The sequence below is a fragment of the Leuresthes tenuis genome, unplaced genomic scaffold, assembly GCF_036924035.1.
Source record: "Leuresthes tenuis unplaced genomic scaffold, fLeuTen1.0.hap1 SCAF_12, whole genome shotgun sequence".
In the NCBI taxonomy this organism is placed as follows: Eukaryota; Metazoa; Chordata; class Actinopteri; order Atheriniformes; family Atherinopsidae; genus Leuresthes; species Leuresthes tenuis.
Window position 1 is genome coordinate 207,108 of NW_027325366.1, and position 19,888 is coordinate 226,995.

General features: G+C 41.5%; 1 protein-coding gene across 2 annotated transcripts; it reads right to left on the bottom strand.

Moving 5' to 3' along the window:
* Positions 1-967: 967 nt before the first annotated feature.
* LOC140320022 (ribosomal RNA processing protein 1 homolog B-like) lies at positions 968-17,666 on the bottom strand. 2 transcript variants are annotated; one of them, XM_072397782.1, is made up of 16 exons: positions 17,464-17,666; positions 17,094-17,176; positions 15,283-15,340; positions 15,108-15,193; positions 14,324-14,385; positions 14,116-14,245; positions 11,185-11,249; positions 10,570-10,766; positions 9,154-9,266; positions 8,890-8,987; positions 8,483-8,502; positions 8,243-8,392; positions 5,733-6,754; positions 3,634-3,807; positions 2,358-2,424; positions 968-1,310 (listed from the first exon to the last, which is right to left on the bottom strand). In XM_072397782.1, exons 1-16 carry the CDS (start codon positions 17,588-17,590, stop codon positions 1,093-1,095), a joined length of 2,670 nt encoding a protein of 889 aa, XP_072253883.1. In that variant the 5' UTR covers positions 17,591-17,666; the 3' UTR covers positions 968-1,092. The 2 variants fall into 2 exon arrangements, with proteins under 2 accessions (XP_072253883.1, XP_072253884.1); XM_072397783.1 differs by lacking the exon at positions 3,634-3,807.
* Between the last annotated feature and the right edge of the window lie 2,222 nt (positions 17,667-19,888).

The window sequence follows — 19,888 nt, forward strand, 5'->3', positions numbered from 1 at the left end:
AGTTCAACAGGACACAGATCTGATCAGGAGTGAAGTTGGTTCTGTTGTTCAGTGAGACATCTTGCAGCAGCCATTTCCTGACAGTCTCCACTCTTGCTGAAATCAGTATCCAGGTGAAGAGTGAGGTCACATCCAGGGACACAATAGTTTCACTTGGGGACAGTTTCAGATGTTGGATCTTTTTCACAAAGTCTGTGGAGTTCTGTATATGATGCACTGTTTAACACTGGGGAGGGAGCTCAGATGGAGGCAAGGTGTTTGGCAGTGTTATAAGTGACTGAGTTGATGCTATTACTGGGTCCAAGTGTGTATCTTGGGAAGTCCATAGATACAAGGTGTGGCCCCCCCAGGGTAAAGTCTATGGAAGAAAGAGTGGACAGTTACTGTCTTTTTCAAGGTCTTGAATCTGTGACTTCCTTCTTATATTCTTGGCATTCTTGGTACAAAATGATTAAGACGTTTTTGGATAGTGAACAGCTGCTGAACAAATTGGAGCATGAAGATGTTCAAATGATCATTTGGAATTCCTAACTTTAATTTAATCAGTATGAAACTATAACAGATGTAGGGGGCATGTACACATTTTCATGAGGATTTATCCATTTTATCTATTGAAGTTATGAGAAACAAAATTTCTCCATCCTTTTTTTCTTTGTTTCATTATTTTTCCATTATCTTTAAAGACCATTTTAACAGAAAAATCAAAGTTCTACAAAATGTTTTCAAATGTTTGTCAATTACACATTCAGTTGTGCAGTCCTCCTTTACCCATCTATGAGGATTCTTCTCTCCACCTTCCACACACCGAGCATATTGGGGACTTTGCAATGTTCTGAGCCACAGCTGAGGCCAAGTACTCAAATAATGAATTATATTGAAAAACTATTCAACAAAATTTAAGTACGTCACCTACTTAAATTGTTAAGATAGTCATCTGCTTATCTTTTCATAGCTATACAGTATGTGCAACACTGGAAAAACTTGGAAAACTGTGGAGTAACTTTATTAAAACGCTGAGTCACTCAGACAAAATACAACAGATATTCAAGGAAAAAAAAGTTGACGTATCAAAGCGTCTCTACATTCTGTAGGTTAGAAAAAGTCTGCTGCCAATGGTCTCTGTTTAAGTGTGCTCTTTTGAGTTTTAGAGCTGGTTTTCTTCTTGCTGCTGGGGGTCTTCTTACAGCTGGTGGACACAGTGTCGGATGGAGACTTTAGAACTCCAAACTTTGGTCTCTGCTTTGGGTCAAATGGTACTCGTGATGATCCATCAGGACTTAGCAGCAAGCTGCGGTCAGTCTTCCTGAACTCTGGATGACAGAAAAACTAAAGTTAGGATTATTCCATCATTTATGACATTACCCAACATTCTTTAACCAAAAAAGGTTGTGAGCTAGTCATGGCACAAGTCATACATTAAGGGAAGAGAGTAGTTTGTATCAATCTGTGATATGAATCTCATGAGATCTCTTATTTAATATGTAGTCACCATTATCATCTTCACACTCGTAGAGATGGCACAGCTATTATCAAACACTAACATCATTACACGAATGAGTCAAAAAAAACCAACAAGACAAAAACAGAAGTCAATGAAATGATGTAAGAAGGCAGGTGGGATAACTCTAGTAAGTGGCAGGTGACATATTGATGCATAATCTTATTTGAGTGGAAGTGTGCACCGAATCACAGATGACTCAGAGATAGCTTATCATATGCTTCAAACAAGAGCAGTTAAGGAGTGATACTGCACATCACAGGACTATGGGAATTATGTATGCTGCTTCTTTTCCCAATGGTTCTTTGTCAGTGCTGGGAAATATGTTGGACAATCTCAAGTTTCAGTTAACTGATCATGTCCATTTATTTTTATCAATTAATTGAAGGATTATAGATTGAAAGTAGCAAGTAATCAAACGGGGAAAAAATCTGTGCAGACAAAAAGATCAATTACTATTTTAGCATCGCATCACAGTTTTCTTTTTGTTTTTTGCTTTTATGCTCATTTAAAATACACACCATAGAAAGCATTTCGATTGCACCGTGAAGGAAATGTTCAACACCAATAAACATGGATTCTCTAGTAGTAAAACGTGCAAGTTGTATGAACAAAAGGATGTAAAATACTCAGGAGGCCTGAATTAAGTACACATTAAGAGCCATTTTCCCAGCATGCAGCAGAAAAAGGGCAATGCGTAAGTCAATTGTTTAATTTCATCTTGTTGGACCAAACACTGCAGAATACTTTTACAGTTTCAAATAAAGAAGCAGATGATCCCAACACTTTTCTCAAACCCCCCCCCCCATACTATGCTTTATACTTCAAAATGAAGATGAAATCATATTCAGTTTCTTACCGGCTGTTTTATTGTTCTTCAGACCAAAAGTCACCTTCTTTGATAGTGATTTGGGAGTTAGATTCTTCTGTGGAATAAAAACACAGAAAATAAGTTAAAGCTGAGCATCTTCTTTTTCAAGTGGTTGTGTGGAGTACCTCTGAGCAGTCAGTATTTTTACCGCAGTAGACAGCAGTTCGAGGCTTCTTCATTTGGAGGATCAGAAATTAATTGTGCCGGGGACCTTGCTCACAGCTACTATGAACACGGAAATGCAAGTGTGGAGTTTCATCATCTGAAACAAACCAATAACTTCCCAGCAGTGAATTAACCCTTTCCTGTGCAGTTTTAACTTTATCATTTCTACATCAGACAGATATTTAATCTGTCTCCACGAGTTCTCCACTGAAGGAAGTCTGTGTTGAAATATTGTCCATTCTTTAGTTAGGAAAGTAAAGAACAGTCTGTACCAAAGTCACTGTAAAAATCCCAATACGACTACACAGAAATACATAAATATAGATTTATACAGTATGAACATATATGTAAGTTTTCTTGTAGCCCTGTTCAGAGGGGCTGTACCAACCTTAGCCCTAACCCAACCTTACCTTACCAACCCAAAATTCTTCCTTGTCCAAACTGAGAGGACTGACTTCTGTCTGCTGCAGGTTAGACACAAAGACCTTAACTCTGAGGAGTTAGTCTGCTTCTAAAAACCTCATCATCTCCTTAAAAGAAATGTAACCTTTTTTCTCATTTTCAGCCTTTTAAGGGAAAGTATTACAAAATGCCTGAACTTTCACACACTGATCTGCAACAAAGGTGCATCAGTCCCACCTTCAAGAGCATGAGACAAGATATCGAGTCAGGCTAAATAGTCTGGTTCCCTCAGGAACCTTCCTGAGTAAAATGAAACAGAAGTCTGGATGGAAACCAAATGTGATGAACCAAAGTAATGGAAAGACTAAAGCGTGGACAAAGAAAGCATCTGCTCATGATCCTAAACACACAAACTCATCTGTGAAACACGGCTACGGTAATATCTTGGCAGGGGCTTGCGTGGCTTTTTCTGGGACGACAACATGAACTGTACTGATGATGAACTGTTCAGGGAAAAGAAGCATTGAATAGATGAACAGTGAAATTAACTGAGAGGTCAACCAAATATTTCAGGGTTAGGGATTAGGGATGCAACCAGACAGACCAGGAGATCCTTCATCAGGCAGGCAGATGAGAACCCAACACAGAAGTTTTCTGGTGTCAGTGGGTAGCTCTATGACAGCAGTGAACACATTACCTCCTTGCTGAGGAGGGGCGTACTCTGGTTTCTCTTGGTCTTGCAGAAGAGTGGTGTTGGGACAGCAGCTTTGCTCTTAAAGGTAATGAACCCACACTCTGATCCTTGGACAGTCTTCTTAGTCTTCTTTTGGGTCTTTTTAAGCCTCAAAGCAGTGGATGACTCACTGACATTCTGAAATTGAAAGTTAATGAGTAACGTTGGGTGTCTTTTATCAAGTGCCTTTATGGGGCCTTTTTGGTATGAAGTGGTCCAATATTAATAAAGGTGATATTATGTCCCTTTTCCATTGCACGCTGTAGCAAAGCTTAACTCAACTCTCATTGTGATTTTTATGTTTTTACAGTGTAGATATGGATTTTATGTTGGTTAGTCACATCTGACAGATTATATGCAGAGTGTCTTATTTTCATACTTTTTCCTACAGCACATATTATAACACACAATAATTAATGTGACCCAGTTATCCAATGTTAAAGCTTAGAGCTGACCAGCTCTGGACTGCAGTGACATAAAAACAACTTTCGTTGACGCCGTCCTTTAAGTTTTTGTTTTTTAAGTCATCAACACAGAAAATAAAATTAGTAATGAGATTCACTTCATTTCACTCGTAGCATGAATGTGTTTTTCCTTTGGAAACCCTAACCACTACTCATGAGCACGTCCCGGGGCCCTAACACCTAATGCAGACCTTGTTAATCCAGTGAACACCTAACACTTAACCCTCTTCATTGTGGTGTTTCTCACTCAGAAGATGATGGAGACATTCTGAATGGAATAAAACCACTGACCTCCTCTACCAACCAACCTGATATATTATATTCAGTTTTCTCTCACACACACACACACACACACACACACACACACAGATGTGTCAGGCTGCCAAAATAATGACTGACCACACCCAGCCTTTGCACTCCTGCCATGTGGTTGGAGGATGGAGAGAACCTGGGCCATCAGAACCATTTCCTGGTGCCACTCTTTATCACTACCTCCAACAACAGGGGATATAGGTACGTGCACGTACGTGTGCATGTGTTATTCCATTTATTTATGGGCAACAAACCAAATCAGCACTTTGTGTTTGGCTCCATCTTAACCAATGTTGCCCTCTTTGATTTTAAAGCTCTTGTTAAAGAGCTTATAGATTATGTCATTTCACTTCCATGTGAGTCCAGGCAAGGCTTTGCGGGATGGTTGGTACATTTTCATAACTGTTCAAGACTTGGAGGTTCCACCCACACAGTCTCCAGGTTCATTTTCAGATATCCTGAAGTGGGCATGGAACAACCTTTGTGTATTTACACCTGAGGCCCCTCTCAACGCTCCCTGTTGCTCCCCTTTTTTTAGCCTCATCACTGTCCTGCAGAAATGTCTTAAACTTTTTTCCGTTTGTGCTAACGATGAGGCTGAAGTTGACTTAAGACTCACAGCATCAGCAGTCAGGAGCTCTCATGAAAACCCTGCAGAGCACTGATTTGTCAGAGCCAATCCTCTCCTATTGGTTGTCTGCAGCAGAACTTCTGAAACGCTTCCTTTTTCCCTGAATAGAAATCTGTGGGAACAGATTGCAGACTGCTGTGCTTTTGACGTCTCATTAATAGTGTGAGGGTCTCTCCTGCTCTGTGCTGCAACTTAAAACACTGAATTTCCAATAAATCTGCTCATGCCAACATTATTTTTCATTTCTGTTGTCAGTTTAAGATTGTAACTGAGAAGTTGCCCATTAAGACTCACTGAACCACCTAAGACTGCTGCTCTGATAAAAATCACATTTTAAAAGAAAAACTCCCACATAAGATTGAGACTTAATTACACAAAAATTAATTACAGTACCTTGTAAAAGAAAACAAACTGTTTGAAGCTTACAGTTTGGATCTTTGCATTTTTAGCTGCTGGTTTCTTTTCTGTGGGATGGTTTAGGGTTATGTGTACGTATCAGAAATAAATCTTTTTGAATCTATATTATTACAGTTCCGTGTCTTTTGAATACTTAAAAACGTGAAACAGGGTCTTAATGTACACATCTGCATGTATAATTTTACTCTTTATTTAGAAACTGATCACCTGACAGAACAGAAAACTCTTTAAATACTCACAATGCCCAGCTTTTTCTTCTTGACAGGAGTCTTTTCTGCTGCAACGCCGTTCGACAGTGTTGTCTCTGCCAGCTCATCAGCCTCAAACTCAAACTCCACAGGGATCTTCCTCTTCTTCTTGGCTGCTTTGCCAGAAGTTTTGCCCACAGCTTTAATCGATGGGAGTTCTGGGCTTTCGTCTCGGATCTCATTCAGTTGGGCAGCTGTCAGCTTCACAGACTTCTTCTTCTTCTTCTTTGTTGAAGCCGTCTTGTTCATCTCAAACTGCGTTTTTTCAGCAGTCACCGGAGATCCAGCTGTAATTTCATTATGACTGCTCACTGCCTCTGCTTGGACTGAGTCAGCCACAGCCGTCTGCACCTCATTAGCTTTGAGACTCACGGTCGTCTTCTTCTTGATAGCGGCTGCATCATCAGACATCTTCTCAAGCCCTGGGGTTGGGACATCATCTACTAAATGTGTACAGCCGACTGCGCTGATATCTGCTGATGAGCTCCCATCATTCACTGGCACTTCAGACTCAGGCTTCGTTTTAGCTTTGCGACCTTTCTTTTTGATCTTAGCAGAAGTTACAGCATTAGCCTCAGGTGATGCTGCTGTGGGGTCCTCTGACACCTCAGAGCTTCCTGATGAGATCTCTGCCTCCGCTTTCAGCTTCTTCTTCTTCTTTAACTTGTTCTTACAGCTGGTGGTGCAGGGCTCTGGTTGGTCAACATATTCTGTGACTCTCACTGACGGCTGCCTCTTCAGCTCTGAGAGTAGCAAAGTTTCTGATGGATCCTCTGTGACTTTGACAGTTGAGATGGAGCTTTGCAGCTTCACATCTTTTACTAAATCCTGTGCATTCTCCAGACTTTCTTCAGCGTCTATATCCCGGCTCACTGCAGGAGCCCCAGTCTGTTCCTGCACCAAACTCTCACAGTTTGCCTTTGCCTTCTTCTTCTTCTTTTTCTTCTTCTTGTTTCTAGTAACTGGAACATCAGCTGACTCACTACTCTTGTTCTGCTTGAGGTCCTCTTCTCCTGAAGAAGCAGACACACATAAATTACTCCTCACACCGTAACCAGTTTCTTCCCGTTACTGTCACCGTATTTAAGCGGTGCTGCACCTAAACTTTCCGCCTGTTATAATCCTGCCCGGTTACACACTTTCTTTGAACTGCGTTCAGCTGCTTGTGCTTCCAAGATTTTTTAACTTTAGTTACATCTAAAATTTTCACCATATCCAGAAGACCTGTTGTTTTGGGTTTCTTTGGGATCACTCTGCACTTCCTGTTTTTAGAAAGCAGTTCAAAGAGCCGTTTACAGGCAGTTAACACTGGGAATGTGATGGTGGTGTTGGAGCCGGAAAAAGAGAGACTTTCTGACAAAAGCACATCTACACTGACACCAATTTAACTGAGAAAAACATCAAAGTATTAAATGTGGTTTGCTGAATATTAGATCTCTCCTTTGAAGTCTCTGTTAGTGAATGATTTGATTTGTGATCATCATATTGATATATTTTGTCTTACAGAAACCTGGCTGCAGCAGGAGGATCATGTTAGCATTAATGAATCAACTCCCTCTGACTATTTAAATGTTCACGTTCCTCCAACCACAGACAGAGGAGGAGGAGTGGCAGCTATCTTCAGATCAGGGTTACTAATCAGTCCTAGACCCAAGATTAGTTTTAGCTCTTTTGAATCTCTGATTCTCAGTTTTTCCCAAAGTGGAAATCACAAAAACCTCTTGTTTGTTGTTGTGTATCGTCCGCCTGGCCCTTATTCTGAGTTTCTGTCTGAATTCTCAGAGTTTTTATCCCAGTTAGTGCTGAGTACAGATAAAGTCATTGTAGTGGGTGACTTTAATATTCATGTAGATGTTGAAAATGACAGCCTAAATATTAACTTTAATTCTATATTAGACTCTATTGGATTTTCTCAAAGTGTTCACAGACCTACTCACTGCTTTAATCACACCCTTGACCTTGTGCTGACTTATGGCATTGAGAGTGAACAGTTAAAGGGGAACTCCGGTGTTTTTAAACCTTATTTCTGGCATGAAATACGTTCATCTGCTCACTGAGAACAGTTTGGTGAAAGTCGGCGTCCTTCTGAAGATATTTAGATAACTGGAGATCCATATAACGGAGAGAACGATGCAGCCTCTAAATAAGGCTTTATCTGTCTTTATTTCACCAACACTTGTGTGACAGATGAGCTAAGTTGGTTTCCTTAGCTAAGAAATTGTTTTTGAATTGGCTCTATATGAATGAATTGGATTATTTTGAAATGAATTAATTGGATTTCATTGGATTATGATTACAATGAATTGAGCTCTAATTGGCTTGAATTGGATTTCACAAACATCTAAAACTGATGTTCTGGCTAAAGGTGTAGACAGACAGACAGCCTCATCCTGGTGTATTCTGACTGTTACTGCACATAAACACACTATGAAACTGTTTGACTAGGATTTAAAAAACCTATGATAAATGACCTATTAAACTTTTCAGAACACACTGCCAACCTGTGTGGGCTTTGTTCTTCTTTCCTGTTGGTGCCCCATCCTCAACATCCTTCCTGTGTCTGACTCTCTTCATCCTCTTCCTGCTGCCAAACATTTCATCATCCTCATCTGTGGAAACCTCCTCTGGATAATCACCCTGAGGAAATATGCCTGAGAGGGAAATCCAAGAAGAGAGTGAGTGAGCCACAACAACGCTTCATTTGCATATCTGGAGTTTGGAAAAAGTCCAATGTTTCCTACCCTCACTGAGGTCCCGCAGCCTAAGATTCAGAGACAAACAGGAAAAACATCAGTTTTTAAAAAAAAAAACCTGCAGATTAAGTAAGTGACCATGATATAAATCATATTAGTGCAAAAGTAAGTGACCGTGACAGAAATACTATGATAAGGTATGTGAGTGAAAATATAAGTATTAAAATATTAGAAATATAAATACAGATAAAAATAAAGCCATGGCGAGTAGTAGATGCTGTTTTACTAGTTTACAGTCGTGTGTTCATCACTATGGGGACATCCACAAACCAGGCCAACAGTGAGCCGTCCACACTCAAACAATCTAACTTTCACTCACACACACACACACACACACTCATGCAGCACTTCTTATTCCACACTAAACACACACTGTTGCTGGAGCCTTTACTCACACTTTGATAATTTTGTAGAGTCTCTGTCGGTTTTGTCCTGGTGTGCTACTGCGACTCGCCAACTCAAACAGCTTGTCTGCCAGGGCAGTATAATCAAACTGAAACACAGAATAACAGAATAATGGAACAGAGCTCGATCATACAAAAGAAAACATAATCTAAAGTTCATTTTCCTGCTGGGTGATAAACTCTGAACATTATGATTAGAGCTCCACTCGGACATGATTCTACAAACAGACATCAGGTGGAAAAGGAAGCCTTCACCTGTAGTACTGGTCCGACGTCTTCATCATGTTGCAGCTCTGTGTCAGAGTCCTCCAGGGGAAGAAGCTCCTCCTCATCATCAAAATCTTCTTCTTCTTTGTTTGATTTGTTTCCTGGAAGCAAAGAGCCCAGCACATTTTAAAAATCCCAATGATACATGATACAGCCTAAACTACAGCCTAAACTACACGTGTGCACGTTTATCATGGCTGCCGCTCAAGTCAAGCTGGATTCATCTGACAGGTCAGTGCGATATGGACTCCTGCAGTGCTGCCAAACACGGTCAAAAGCAACATCTTCTGGACTTGCTTTGGAATCCACTGGTAGCCATTTTCATCATTTTAAACAAGGCTCTGGAGCTGGAGTGGTCCTGGAGCCAGTTCAGTATCGGTTCAACTTCAGAACCTTCAAAGAACTGGCTCAGTTTCCAAAACCAGAGAGGAACCACAGACCCACGTCTGAACATCTGTTCAGTTCCCATCTGAGCCTCCATCTGGAGGACAGCAGGGAAGACAAGCTTCGTCTTATTTTCCCACAAAGTTGACCAGTTCCTAAACTGTTTTCCACAAAGGCTGGTGTTTGTGAACGCTCTCTGCATCATTAACAGGACTTCTACTCATTGGTTCAGTTGGATCTGACTTCATTAAAACAGTAATAAAATAACTGCAGCTTCAAACCATGAAGATGATGCAGCTCAGTGTGGACAGCGCTCACAAACACCACTGCAGATATAAGAAAAAAAGCAGGAAAAGGAGAGGAACACTGAGCACTTCTGGTTCTCCTGCTGCTTCCACTTCATATCCATCCTGAAGCTTAGTTTTTTTCATTTAAATTAAGTGGTCTAAACGCTACACTGAGCCTAGTCTCCATCCATCTGCCCACAGCCCTGACGTAAGCAGCTCTTTGGCTCCAGCACAAATCATTGCTGCTGCACTGGAACCAGTTTCTTGCTGGTCCAGAACAGAGCTTTGGTGGTCAAAACAGAAAGAAACGGTTCTAAATTTGTCTCTGGTTTTCCATCAGAAGTGGAATCACTTTACTGGAAAAACCGTTCTGTGCAACACGTGTCCTCCCACACCACAGCAAACTGCTGTTTCTACCTTTAACAAGAGCACAAAACCTTGTCCTAAACACCGACAGGACCATGGTGGATTACAAGAGGTCCAGGAAGACGGAACACGCTCCCCTCATCAAACTCCTGGGTTAGGGAACCCCAACCCAAAATAAAATTCAATAGATATAATATCTGGAGACGTAAGCAAACTGTGGTCATGAGTTTTTGCTGGAGACTAATTCATGAGAATATACAGGACAGCACTTCTGTAATGAGTGGATCTGTATCTGAAAGATATTCAGTCAGACATTCACAGTAACACAGCCCACCGTTAAATTCTGCTGCTGTCTATGCAGACGTACCATTCATCTGCTTTCCCCCTCCTCTCCTTGTTTTCTCTTCTCTCTCACATTCGTCGTCCTCCTCAGATGCCCGTCCTGAATCAGAGTCCATGGCCTCAGCTGCTTTAACCTCCTTCATCAGATCCTCGATGGCAAAGGGAGCCTGGTCAATAATGGTGCTGAAGATGCTGCTGCAGATTTCTCTAAAAAGGGTTCGACTGCAGCGGAGGAGCAGAAGAAGTCTGTGAGTTTACATGAAAACAGGCTTCACTCCAGTATAAATGTCACCGACAGCCCTGCTGTTTAGAGACAACTGCAGTGTGCTGAATATTATCAGGAACAATGTCAGCTTTCTTAAGAGATCTTTTTCTTTCTTTTTCTTTCTAAAAAGAAGCACTTTAAGGCTCCCTACTGGCTGACTGACCAAGAAAGCCCACTGTCCTCCCATTTTCCACTCTGCCTTTTTACTGCTGTTATTTAAGGAGTTATTTAAAGTGACATCATAAACTCCCATTAAAAGAACCAGAACCAAACAAAAAAAACTTGTTCTATGCGACCTCCTCCCGCTTTGAAATGACATGAATCTGGTCTGTGAAGCTTAAAGCTACAGAGCAAACAGCACTGATGAGGACTTACTTCTTGGTCTTGGCTGCTGTTTTGCAGAACGGGTTGATGAACATCAGGTTCTGATCAGCAGAGAGCTGTTAGAAAGAAAAGCAAAGGCTTGTGTCAGGACCACAGCACCATTGGGGCGACTGGAGCAGCAGTCACCCAGCAATGGGAAAGTCATTGGTTCGACTCCGCCGGTCACATGTGGAATCATGTGAAGGAAGCTCTGTGGAGCTGTGAGACTGAATGTTGTGTTAAAAGTGCTTTGAGTGGTCAGTTAGACGAGAAAAGGACCAGTACAGACTATCTATACCAGAACCGTGTTATTTAACATTGAGGATTACCCAGAAGATCAATTGAGAATTATTTTGAGACCACTGTGCAAGACACGTTTAATTTCCTCAGTTGTGTTATTAAAGCACTACTGTAATGTATTTCTGTAATGACTTCAACCCGTAAGACTCGGCTGTATCACTTAACCACACTGACTGGAAACTTAATGTGAAGATTTAATGCTCAGCTGACAGAATTATTCAAAGTATGTATTTACTTTTAAATCAACTGAAAGGTGTTCTTTGTAGAACGAAATGTTTAAAAAAAAAAAAAGAAAATTTCAACTGCAGACATAATCTTAATCGGGCAAAACAACACCAGTCACATTACATTAAAAGCAAATCATATGTTCACTTCCACCTTTTCACACTAAGGAACCAGGTTCAGCAGCAAAGATAGAAAATAACAGGAAGTGAAGGCGCTGCTTTTCTTCACTGGAGACAGTTTTTAGGCTGTAAACTGAAATGTGATGCGGAGCTAAATCGTTTCTTCCGGACTGATCAGTAAACAGATATATTGTTAACATTGTGGATGCTTTGTTGTTGAAACCTTTCTCAACTGATTTTACGATGGCGGCTGGCTGTGTGGAAGCAAAGGATGTGGAAGTGAGCTGCTTCTGTTCGATGTGTAGAAATTACCCGCAGCGGCGGGTTGATATCAGACAGGCAGCAGAGTTAATACGTTTGGGCTAAAAACAGAGACATAATGTGGCCTGCCACACGTTATCAGCAGTAAGTAAGTAAGTCATCACCTATTACCTTCACGGCACCAACTTTAAACGTGGTCAGATGACACGCCGATATCATCGGTCGATATTAGGTATTTTCCAAACCATCGGTATCAGCATTTATAATGGTCGATAAATGAATATTTAAAAAAAACAGACCTAACACCCTTCAACCATGTTATGAGTGTTGTCGTTGCATAGTTTGTCCACCAGAGGGCACAACGTCCCTGTTGGCAAGGAAGCCACAAACCCTCCAAACAGCTGATCCAGCCAGAGGGTAGAGAGAACAAGTTATCCTCAGTGAAGTGTGTTCATGGTAAGTTGGCAACTGTCACGAGACATACATTGCTTGAATAACAATTAAAAGAACATCTCCATCAGTTCTGTAAACTCAAATAAGCTTGAGAGAATTCATGACTATCATGTCCAGTTTTGCTGCTGTTACATGAAAGTCGAGAGTGAAACTAATTTAGCTCTTACACTGTTGTTGGTTGACTGACTGTCGGTTTAACTCTTGACAAAGTGACTGAAGATGTATTTCTTTAATAGCATGACAGTTATAGCAATGAGACGTCACATCTCTTGGCCCGTTATTTGGAAAAACTATGTTTAACAACCATTTGCAGCAGCATATGATGTTATCCATTGCTAAACTATGGCTCATCATAGACTTACCACAAAGCTAATGCCATGACCATCACTTTAAAGAAAAAGCATCAAACAGCTTGTGCACAAAAGTTAGCTTTTCTTTTACACCTGTGCAGGCTTTCAATTTTGGATGGGCCAGAATCATTTAGACTGGGCCACTATTTAATGGTAAAAATAATACTTATTAACATACATAGAGTTGGAAATGATCCCTGCCTGACTTGTTTGTATTTGTATTACATTCTGCTGCAGATGAACTTGGACTCTCTCCCGTTAAAAGTGAACGTCGCTCACCCAGCGGACCTCTCTTTCTCTCTCTCTTTCTCTCTCTCTTTCTCTCTCTCTTTCTCTCTCTCCGTGTTAAACCAAATGCACGAAAAGCCAAATCCTATCAGAAATACGTAGACTACTTCTTTTTAACTGGCATACATATTTATTTTTACTAAAGTAGCCCGATGTGTCTGTGGAGCCGTACTGTGCTTATCTGCACGCTGACAACAGGTGAGCTGACTCAGCCTTTTCCATTTACTCGTCTCCTCTCCTGCCTTAAAGCTCGGATAAAATGCCAAACATAAACTGTGAGGAGAGGACGCAAAAAGGCTTGCTGTGATTGATCCAGCGCCAGTAATGAGAGACGAGATACAGGAATCCCACAGGAAGCATACGTTTAGTGTAAACAGGAAGTGAAGTACAGGCACGGTTACTATGACAACCACAAACAGCACTGACTCAGTACACCAACTCATATACTGCATATAGTTTATATTCTGCTGTTGTCATTTATCAGAACTTTGGAAAACTTTTATTTTGAGAACTGTTATTGTGTTTTTGTTCAAAGGACTTTGAGTTTCATATCTTAAGTTTGTATTTTTATACATTCTACTTATCAGAACTTTAATATATTTTTATGTTCTTCTGTTCTGTTGTGACAATAAAACAAGTTTATTTTTAAACTGCATTTCCTATTATTTTAGCGAGGACTAACTACATATGCCTAATGTTCGGGAAACCTGGTTGTTTTGTTACGGGTTTCTGGAATTTCATTTTTAAAATAAACATGGATGGATTTTTAAATCACTAATTATTTGTATTGGTATCAGCCTTAAAAATCCCATACCGGTTGGGCTCTATTATGAGCTAAAGGTCACTTCCTTTACATGTAAGTTTACCAAAGACACTGACAAACAACAGCAACGGGAGACAGGTGTGAGTCCTGCTTCTTATCAACATCATACATGTGAGTTTTGTACCTCTTCTGAGCCCACAGCTGCCAGCTCAGTCAGGTAAAGGTCCAGGATGTGTAACTGTAGTCCACAGGGCACCTCGCTGCCATTCTGCAGGAGATTAAGAGTCAGCAGGTCCAGAAACTTGGCCACCGCACTGAGGAGAAAAGTTAGCACTTTCTCAGTTCAGACTCAGCTGACACCGAAGTGGACAAAGAAAGTTCCAAAATACTACCTGTTGTCCCAGTTTTTCCTCTTCAGCGCCTCAAAGGTTCGTCTGAACATGAAACGAACCAGCTGTGAAATACAATAAATGTAATCTGAGGTTTTAGGCAATTCAAACTTTGAACTTTGCTGCCATATTGACATAAACTACACTAAAGCATATAGGCCGACCCCCCCCCCCCTTTGTCCTGTCAAGCATTATGGCATCAGAATTGTACAAAGTGCACATCCTTGCACTCTGTTATTTTCTTTTTCAGCTGATTTCTAACAGTTCTCAATGACTCCCTGGTTCAGGTCACCAGTGATCCAGGGTTTGGGGTTAACCCAACCTAACCCTAACCCTAACCCTAACCCAACCTAACCCTAACCCTAACCCTAACCCAACCTAACCCTAACCCTAACCTAACCCATAGATACAGATAAAGTTGATGTAATCTGTCTCACACAGTCAATAGTGGCCTTTAAATCATCTCCATGTGCTTGGGTGCATTACAGTCTGTGGCCTAAAAGTATCTCTGCAATGATTTAAATATAACTGCAGCTACATATGAAAACGGCTAAAAAGTCATAACACACAAATACTGATGGCATAATCAAATTCTACGTCCTGATCAGGACTGATCAACAAAGAAAATCTATGCTATATTTTGCCCATCCCTGCCTGACATAAAACCTTTTCACAAGTTGAACCCTCTGCTTTTACTGTAAACTATCAGTTCCATTCAGTCACAATGGATCTCACTCCAACAGTTGTTCAAAAGGTTTAAACCTTTCAGTGTTGTTCCCTCACAAACCTGGAAGAACTTGTCCATTCGTAGCCTATCGATACCGGTCCACTCTCTTTTAAGGGTCTGCAGGAAGCTCTCCAAGTACAACAACTCTGCAGGGAGAGCATCATCCTTAGCCCACACATTTACTTGCTATTAGAGAGAAAATATCAAATTATGAAGGAATGTAAAGGAAACTTACGCCCGTCGATATCGTCGAAGCTGTGGATCAGGGTGGAGATTTGGTTGGACAGTTCCTCCTTAAGACAAAAAGCAGGATGGCACAGCATCAGAGGTTGAATGAGTGCTGACATTCGGAAAGATTAGAGCATCGTGAGCAACCTGGAAGACTTCTTACAGGAGATTAAACAATAACTGTTCATACAAACAAAGCAATATTCATCCCATAACACACACATATATATATATTTTTTTGGTTGCTCTCATAAAAGCAAAAACAATTCATGAGTTTACTGATAAATTATTGATAAAAACAAAAGCAGTGACAATTCTTCAATAAAGCAAATCTTATATTATTTCTTCTATTATTATTTCACGATATATTAGATCATGAAACCCTACCATTACATATCGGGGGGTTGCCAATATAATGGTACCCCCTGCTGCACCTTGAAGGCCCCCCTGATTGTTGATGTCACTTCATTTCATTTTCTATATAGCTGCAGATCACAGCAGAAGTCATTTAAGGTTATCTTTCCCATAGAACAGACCTATACCACGTCCTTTTATTAAACAATCTAAATGTCTAAAATGCCTTACGTCCATTGATCCAATTTCTATACCCGAGTAATCCAACTTAGGGTCACAGGGGGGCTGGAGCCTATCCCAGCTGCCTTTGGGTGAGAGGCGGGGTCACCCTGGACAGGTCTCCAGTCCATCACAGAGACAAACGAGACACACAACCATCCACGCTCACACTCACTCCTAAGGACAGTTTAGAGACTCAACTCCCTGCTGGGGCCTTTCTGTGTCTGCATGTTCTCCACATGTATGCGTGAGTTCTCTCCAGGTACACCGGCTTCCTCCCACCATCCAAAAACACACATGTCAGGTAACTGGTGACACTGGTTGTGTGTCTCTGCACTTGGGCTCAACCCAGAACGCACTTATATGACCAAATTTAGACATGCTTATAGCGCAACCTACTGGTGGCCAAATAAGTCACTTATAACTTCTCCATGGCGGTACTACGGCTGACTGGGATTCTCACATCCTACTCTACACGTGATGGACGGCTGTGCTGTGCGTATCGGACGGAGTCCAGCGCATACCCCGACGTGCGCACGTGCTCAGGTCCGATCAACGCTGCTTGCAGCTTTAATCATATTATTGTTACCTTATAGACTCAAGAATACATCCATTCCAGACACGGAAGATCTGATTTGAATATACAATATATTTATTTTACCAACCAAAGCTGTTAGACTTAATGACGAACCCCTCTGGCTCCCTTTCTCTGTCAGTTGGTTGTCTGTCAACTCACCAGAGCTGCATCTTCAAAATAATGCTGCGAGCGAGTTGAGAAAGTGACGTCTCCTGCGACTGCGCAGTGAGACACAGGAAACAGAAATACTGCAAAATAATAACAACAACGCGACTAATCGCTACCTTCACCCTCATCTTCAGGAAACACTGGAGCAGTCTTTAAATAAGAGGAAACGGCGAGTCGGTGTGGTCGGGTGACATGGTCATATACCTGGATAAGAAGTGATCCGAAGCTTACTGGACCTTTCTGAGACTCAGATCTTGCTTCTTCAAACAAGTCATTGTGAGGATCAGATTCTGTAATATGTCCTGGGACAAAAAAAACCCTCATACCTGATGGAGGATGGACCCTCTTTGTCACAGAACTACATCTGACAGGAGGCCAGAAGAACAACACCTGCTTTAACTTTTTTGAGAACCTTACTTTAAGCTGCTGCCAATATTAATTCATTATGTCTAATCATCATCATCCCTATGTAAGTGCATATTCTGAATGTTCACACAGACCTGAAGCAGAGGTTTGTCCTGCATCCACAGACAGTAGAAGAGGCCCTTCCACAGCTTCAACAGCTCATCACCTGAGAATCCACCTGAAAAAAGAAACGTCATTCATCAGTGCGTTTCTGATCAGAGTGATTAGCTGAGTGTGAAAGCAGTGGCCGCCAGGTACGTGAACATGAACTCTAACTGAGTCAGTTATAACATTAGCAACGATCACCCTAACCTTCCTCAAGTGTCCTTCATCCGCTTTATTTACAGTTTATACTATTAGGTACTAAGTTATTGCTTCTGGTTTGGTGGGTAGATGTAAGGTATACCCAACAATGTGTCAGTACACCAACAACCACCTGCTCCATCTGTTAGCATGCTAACTCACCCGCCTCCCTCTGTGACCGGACACTGATGTACTTCCTCAGCTTCTTAATGGCTCTGGTCCGAACGGGCTTCTCGTTAGAGGCTAACCTCTGAGCCAACTGTACTTCTGGCTCCTGGACCGACGACATGCTCTCAAAGCTTCACGTGGTGAGTCGTTTCTCTTTCCGCCGCTCTGCTTCTCTGGTCCCACGTTTCTCTGTGTGGCGCACAAAATTGACGTCACGATACGGCCGGAATTTGCGATGGAACGAGTTTCTTCTTCGTCTTCTTCTTGTTTTAGATTTGATTGGCGGCTGGCATCCAGTTTATAGGTGCGTTGCCGCCACCTACCGGACTGGTAGGATATAGATATGTACTCTATATATAAACCCTATCCATTAACCCTATTTCCCTCAAGTACTTAGTCACATACCTCCTAATTTTCCCTGATCCTTGAAACATGTTCTCTACAGTGAAGCTCACTTTTCTAGGTATGGGTGTGGCCCCTCCCTGACATCATGGATTATAGACTATCTGACTGCCAGACCACAGTATGTCAGGATGGGGAGATGTGTTTCTGGAAAACTGGAATGCAGTACTGGGGCTCTGCATGGCACTCTTTTGGCTCCTTTTCCTTTCCAACCTGTACACATCGGACTATAATAAACTGGAGTGGTCTCCCAACATAGAAGCAGTGTACAGGAGGGGACAGAGATGTCCCTACTTCCTGAGACGTTCAGGTGCTTCAATGTCTGCAGTGACATGATATGCATGTTTATATCACACTGTCATTAGGTGCGTTTCCATCAGCCTGTTTACATGTGCATCGAGAAGTATTGCATCAGAAAATTATGATGGAAACGCCATAATTCGAATTAAAATCCCCTGACTCGCACAAATGAAAATGTGTTGGCTAGGGTCGGGTTTTGGTTGATTCGAGTGGGATGGAAACAAATGTGTTCACATCAAGTCTGACGTAGCGCACTTTCACCCCAACTGCTTCTGGTGTTTGCAGGTCACTCACAAGACAACAAACATGGCGGAAAATGGAAGGTTCGTGTGGTTAAGATGGCCTTCCAAATCTACATCACAAAGAGGCTATGACTTTGGATTCACCTCTCTCAATAGCAAAACTCTGTGAAGCCCCCCAACATATGTCTAGTAATAAAGCTCCAGGTCCAGACAGTTTTCTAGCAGAGTTCTACAAAGAATTTTCAAAAGCTATGACATCGGCTCCTCTCTGACAGCCTGGTTGGAATTCAAAGTAAACACAAAAACGTGCTACAAAAAACATTCCCTGAATTCAACAATTAACCTTTTAATACTGGCTCGGTAATGAAGAACATCCTGATCCCTATAATTCCTATAGAGACCAGTGAGCAGTATTGACTAACATGTCATTGGGGTCATCAGGTGGGAACCTCCTTTTATCAGTGTTTCGTCCACGAATCCTCCAGGAGGCTAGACAGTGATCACTGACGTCCCAGAGTCACTGCCCTAATGCCAGCCGTCACAGCTCCTCATACCACAACAGCCATCTTTTCTTCCACAAGCAGCATTATTATCAGCTACCCCAGCCTCTCACCAACTGCACACCAGTCATTGCGGAGTGGGGATACAAACCCTGGTTCGGGCGGGGGAGAGAAATAGAAGAGGTAAAGATAAGTAGGAATGGGATTCAAACCCAGGGGATTCAACTCCGCAGTGGTAATTTCATGAGTTTCTTTATCAATAAAATTGTTTCTATCAGAGAGAAGATTAATGGAATCCTTCCCACTATTATCACTGATGCATCATCAAGTAGAGCAGCTTTAGAAGTATCTTTAGAACCTGATTTGTATTTAGACAGCTTCTGTCCAGTTGATCTCTCTGAGCTAACAACAGCAATAGTCTCTTCTAAACCATCAACTTGTATGTTAGACCCAATCCCAACCAGACTGTTCAAGGAGGTTTTCCCCTTAATTGACACTTCCATATTGGATTTGATCAATCTGTCTTTGTTGACAGGATATGTACCTCAGACTTTTAAGGTTGCTGTAATTAAACCTTTACTTAAAAAGCTTACTCTTGATTCAGAAGTGTTGGCTAATTATCGACCTATATCCAATCTCCCTTTTTTGTCTAAAGTTCCTGAAAAAATAGTTGCAGTTCAACTTTGTGATCATTTACACAGAAATAATCTGTTTGAAGAGTTTCAGTCAGGATTCAGAGTGCATCATAGCACAGAAACGGCACTGGTGAAAGTTACCAATGATCTCCTCTTAGCCTCTGATAGCGGACTTGTTTCTGTGCTTGTCCTGTTGGATCTCAGTGCTGCATTTGATACGATCGATCACAGCATTCTGTTACAGAGACTTGAACATGTTATCGGGATTAAAGGAACTGCATTAGGCTGGTTTAAGTCTTAAGTATTTATCTGAAAGATTTCAGTTTGTTCTTGCAAATGA